The sequence below is a fragment of the Macrobrachium nipponense genome, chromosome 10, assembly GCF_015104395.2.
Source record: "Macrobrachium nipponense isolate FS-2020 chromosome 10, ASM1510439v2, whole genome shotgun sequence".
NCBI lineage: Eukaryota > Metazoa > Arthropoda > Malacostraca > Decapoda > Palaemonidae > Macrobrachium > Macrobrachium nipponense.
The window spans coordinates 50,664,771-50,670,770 of NC_087204.1; the positions used below are offsets into that span (position 1 = coordinate 50,664,771).

General features: G+C 38.6%; 1 protein-coding gene across 6 annotated transcripts in view; it reads right to left on the reverse strand.

Moving 5' to 3' along the window:
• The window catches only part of LOC135223611 (protein eva-1 homolog C-like), a 391,840-nt gene extending 386,051 nt beyond the window's left edge, over positions 1–5,789 (reverse strand). For 2 of the 6 annotated variants that reach the window (XM_064262216.1, XM_064262213.1), the window contains exons 1-2: positions 5,716–5,789; positions 4,439–4,952 (exon numbers count right to left, since the gene is read on the reverse strand). In XM_064262216.1, coding sequence (XP_064118286.1) covers positions 4,439–4,553 — 115 coding nt within the window. In that variant the 5' untranslated portion in view covers positions 4,554–4,952; positions 5,716–5,789. Of the gene's footprint in view, positions 1–4,438; positions 4,953–5,692 lie in introns of all 6 variants that reach the window. The other 4 variants (XM_064262217.1, XM_064262214.1, XM_064262218.1 and 1 more) reach the window with 4 other exon arrangements.
• Positions 5,790–6,000: the final 211 nt, after the last annotated feature.

The following is a 6,000-nucleotide window of genomic DNA, read 5'->3' on the forward strand; positions in this document are numbered from 1 at the left end:
TGAAGACAACTCACACATAAAGGGAATCATAGCTGTTAAGTACTTCTGGTTCGTCCAGACTTCGACTCCGGGCGGCCTTTGGTTTAGAGCTCAAAGTTAGATAATCGCAACACGTAATATACAAATGCGGATGTACCACTGGGATGAGCACACACACACACACACACACACACACAAAATTGGGTATAAATCCTGGCCGGTTGCGCCCTCAGTATCTATGACATCCTCGAGAGGACTCATACAGTTTTTCATTTTTTTCCCTGTTGTGCACTTAACGTTTATACATCATGGGTTCTGGTAACTGGAATTGTGTGTAAATGTGTTTGTCTTATGTATGTATGTATGTATGTATGTATGTATGTATGTATATATATATATATATATATATATATATATATATATATATATATATATATATATATACCCCGCCAGGTAATTACTCCTACCTCGTTCGGATACCTCAAAGCCGAGATCGAACCTCGCCCGGCATCTGAAGAACTTCAATTCTTCCTTAATAATGTGATTCTATGCTTCATAATATCGAAGAAATCGACGAGTTACAAGGACACTTTGGTTAATAAATATTACATCTGTATCTAGTAAAAGTGACTAACAGATCTACATATAGATACAAACACAGTGTGTATATAATATATATAATATATATATATATATAATATATATATATATTATATATATATATATATATATATATATATATATATATATATAACCTATCTATATACTATACATACATACATACATATATATATATATATAGATATATATATATATTATATATATATATATATATATATATATATATATACACACACACACACATACACACACATATATATATATATATAATATATATATATAACGAACCCCATGTTCGACAGGGGTATACAATGAAACGGATGAAAGGTAATTTCGGTTCCTCTGTCCAAGCCTCTCTCAGGACGAGAAAAATACCTTGCAACTTCGTTACTCTTGATGAGTGTGGGCAGAGGAGCGGAGAAGAGCGCAGTGAGGTTCGCAATGTCGTCTACTGTCGAAGAAAAAATTGCTTGTAAACTGATGAGTCTCAAACCTAGGGAGTCACCAACTGAGAAAAACCAGGTGGTAGTTTGATACATTTGAAGCTCAAACAACCGAAATCTGGCAGCTCCATGCATCTCTCTCTCTCTTCGTCGCAGATGTTTGATAAGTCATATCCTTTGCTGGCATCCTGCGAGCCGCATTCTGCATCAAAAAGTCCCGAGTATCTTTTGAAAAAGCGCCGCCTCCTTCTCTGCCAAAATCAAAAGATCGACAATAATTCGCAAGGAGACGAGGACGCTGATTAAAACCTCAAACGAACAATGGCTCGGCATCAAAGCTACCCCCTTCTGAAGAGAACGCGTAAATAAGCTTTCCTTGGGCTTATTTTCCTTTTCGTGTTTCGTCTTCGAGTTTGCAAAGTAAATGAGGTAATGTGAGGAAAAAACATTCGTTTTTGTAGCTACACTTCAATGAGGTCTGGTTGACAGGGATGTGACAGGACAGATTCCTTGCTTTAAATATGAAGGCACGCACAATGAGAGAGAGAGAGAGAGAGAGAGAGAGAGAGAGAGAGAGAGAGAGAGAGAGAGAGAGAGAGAGAGAGTCTGTATTAATTTTCTTTTTCACAGAAACAGAAACTTATTCAAGACAAAAGTTCTCTGAACAAAATCCATGCCATCTCTACTTGGCTTTCTAAAAGGTACATCTATCGTCTCACACATACATGTGTGTATGTGCATATGTTACATCTATCGTCACATACATTCATGTGTGTGTGTGCGTGTGGTACATCTATCGTCTCATACATACATGTGTGTGCGTGCGTGTGGTACATTTATAATCGCATAGATACATGTGTGTGTGTGCTACATTTATCGTCATATACATACATATGTGTGTGTGTGTGTGTGGTACATTAATCGTCTCATACATACATACTTGTGTGTACGTGTGTTATATATATCGTCATATACATACATGTGTGTGTGTGGTACATCTATCGTCTCATACATACATGTGTGTGTGTGTGTAAAGTCATTAATATCGGCTTTACCTTTGCATCACTTATCCAGTGTAATAAAACTTGATTACATTACACATACGATAAAGAAGTTTTAGCAAATCAATGATCTAGAACAAGCAGATACAACACAGGGAAGCTCAATGTGATACTAGAAAACACGAATTTCACTCGATATCCTTCACCTTAAAGGGTAGGAATTTACTATAGATGGCATTAATCGAAGCACGACAACATTTTTCCAAGGTGTGCTGTGTATCTTGCCTTCCAGAAGTCTACCTTACTCCATGTAGTGTGGATTTTAATCACTCGCCATAAAAGTTGGAAGACTCAACGCGTCCATCACAACCTATTTTATGCAATTGCATCAATCGTTGTTAATTTCGAATTCATTCTCAACGCCTTAGGGATCCTACAACAACCAAGTTTTCCTTTTGATACATTTCCACACATGACAGTTTGGCATTTCATAGTCTATTTCGTGGAAGCCCTTTATTCCTATTCATGAGATACCATCACCATCTACATTTGACAGTTAATCATTTTTCAGCAATCAAAGTTCTCTTTTTCTTTATTTCCTTAATCAATATCTATTTAGGTCTTCAAGGTTCTTAATTCTTTTAATTTGACAATCAAATTACATGCACTGTATCTGAAAGTGCCATATTCAATCCTTGTAGTACGTAACATCTGAAAGTTCTAATGTTTTATAGACAGGATATATTTCACAGACTACCATATATCACAGTACATCACGAAAAAATCAGCTCTTTATTTTCGAATTGACTGACGGCTGCTACTGTGAAAACATTCATGCAGATGAAAGCTGGTATCGAATTTCATTATTGAGCCGTATCTATGGCCTAGGGAATTATCTGTTTGTATGTTTTTACGTTGCATGGAACCAGTGGTTATTCAGCAACGGGACCAACGGCTTTACGTGACTTCCGAACTACGTTGAGATGTGAACTTCTATCACCAGAAATACACACCTCTGACCCCTCAGTGGAATGCCCGAGAATCGAACTCGCGGCCATCGAGGTGGCACGCCAACACCATACCGACCACGCCACTGAGGTGCTATTATCTCTTGGGTACCACCAATGTTCCACTGAACAAAGACATGCATCTGTACATATTTCAGATCTGAGGATTCATACTTGGTCGTCCATGCCCATGTCTTGTACCATATAACTTTTTCCAAGAATTTAATCACGAATACCTTTAACCAAAAGATATAAAGGTACATCCGGACGGCTTTCCGGAAATCATCGTTTTTATCAGCATGTTTGAGTAGCAGTAAACACCCTTTTTCTAGGAATTCAGCTTCCCCACCCTTAGGAGAGCAAAGCAACTCTCAGCGATATCAACACTAACTTTTTTCTGCGAGGTGCACGGGAGGGGAGGGGATATTCAGAGGTTTTTGGGACTCTCTTGGTAAAACATTGACTCTTTATTTTCCAAAAAAGAACATACTCTATTCTTGGAGATCCACTCCCAGTTTTCGTGAATTTTCACCTCCGCTCACTCAGAGTAAGTTAAAATTATTTTCTATTCTGACCCACCTCTATTCTTATTTTGCTTAATGAAGTTCGTGATGATACTGCATGTGTCTTAGAAATACACTTAAGAAATGACTTTATACCAACAAGTTCGCATTTGCGTGACTTCGTAATATTACATCATAAGTGTTAACTCTAAGTGAACCGGGTATCATAAAGGGTCAAACTTGAATTGAGAACACGTTCATTATGAAAATGATTGTATATGTAATATTAAGCACTAAGCTGGCTTTGTCCAAAGCATTTTGCAACGATACTGCTCGCGCTAGAACATTTCAAAATCCTGCACTTGAAAACGACAAAAAACATAAGCATATTACTGACAAATTTGGTGCTGTGTATGTGTGAAATCAACTATATACAAAATAAATTTTTAATTCTTGGTTGGTCTGTGCAATGACGTCAATAAATCCTTTACGCTAATGAATAAGTTTATTATCAGTACAATTCCAAAAGCACGAAAATATAGACGATCTTATGTCCAGAAATCTACACATTCATGTGAAGATTAAAAAAAAAAAAAGCATCTGAATATAATGTCAAAAACGCAACATTCATACTGATCGGGACGTTCTTATATTGTCAATTTTTATCATATAATTGACCAACAGCTAGTTTTTTCAATGTCAAACCTGTTATTTTATAGTGCTGGATGAAACAAATAATTTTACATCATCTGCCCACTCATCTGATATCAGAAACCCGTGCTTTTATGGTTTTCCTCTTTGCTCAAAAGTGATGATATCTCTCTAGAAATCTCTGTTTTAACTGCTGACAATACATATACATTGAACACCCAGCTTTCACTTACCTAAAGGATCTGCATGGATGATATCCTGCGACAAGACCGGCGGGGTTAAGGTAGAAAAGATCCAGCACGTCCAGAGCCATGCCAATGAAAGTGGCCACAGGTGTTTATAATACATGTTCCTGAAGGATGCGAATCCTGCGTTCGATCAGAATATACATAAAACAAAAATTTCTAAAAATTCCTCTTTACTTTATCAAGACGATGTTTCATTGGACCATTTCCCCAAGAAAAAAAGAAAAAAAATGAACACGCTGAAATACAAAATCTGATGTCTCCAAGTGTCTCAGATTAGCCTGGGTCAATGCACATATCACTGAGTCACCACAGATACTGTAGCACAGTTATTGTTCCGACACACCACACTTTTCTGCATTTACCGAGACAACACGCACATTGGAATATCTGTCAAGACAAAATTATTACTTTATTTCAGTTACGATTGTACAGATTTTCCATGGGTATCCATCCTCATATTATTGAAGTAACAGTATATACCAAGTTCACTCTCCAGTTCCTGAAAAAAATGACAAAATTCTGTCGATCACCAAAACAAATCCGAAGGCGGAATTTAAGAGATTCTTTTGTGCCAATTATATCGACACGAATGCCGAGGGGCCTTCAAGGAGGCCTATCGTCTTTCAAGGAGCATTCCTCCTCAAACTCAAATTTCTCTTTTCCGCTTCCTCCCTCCTCCCTCTCGAGTCTGCCTTCTTCTTCCCTCTTCCAACGCTCTTATTCTACACGACAACCATTAACACCCGCTGTCACTGACTGACTATTTCGTTTCCAAGACACGACAGAATTTCATAAACGTGATTAACTGCACTATCCATGATCTCCGTCGGCACAATGGTTCTTTGCAAGGTTGCACGGTCTGTCTACCAAGAAACTTTGAGATTCCTTCCCCCGTTGGCTTCTTAGTCACTGAGTAAAAAAAAAGGCTAAGAGGGCAGTTTAAACTGAGAGAGAGAGAGAGAGAGAGAGAGAGAGAGAGAGAGAGAGAGAGACTGGTGTATCCATCCGTCACACACAAAACCTGACAGAGCTATGAACACGTGGCGAAGGACCCATACTCCACTACCCTTCATACGGGCTCAAGTATCATGTTATGCCGTCTATTGCACTTTCGAAACAAGGTTTGGAAAATATGAGAGAGAGAGAGAGAGAGAGAGAGAGAGAGAGAGAGAGAGAGAGAGAGAGAGATTCTAAAACTTCAGATTGGAACCGGATGAGTGAATTGCACTACTACAATACAGGCACCGCTTTCTCCTTCTCACAGATCTGTTTAGTGGTTAATTGGCCCCACCGTGGCCTGGCCTGTCTTCGGACCGCGTCTTTCGATGCCAGCCACAGCACTACTGACGAGGGAATGGTTGGGGTAGGCTCTTTGCCATCTCGTGCCCAAAATCTCCCCCTCTTTCTCTCTCTCCCCTTAACTCAACCTCGCCCACTTTGTACCATCAAAACACATCACGTTAACAGCGGCAATGACGGATGCCTGAATCCCTTGCGATAAAATGACATCGGGAGGCTCTGAACTATACAACAATAAGAATAATGAC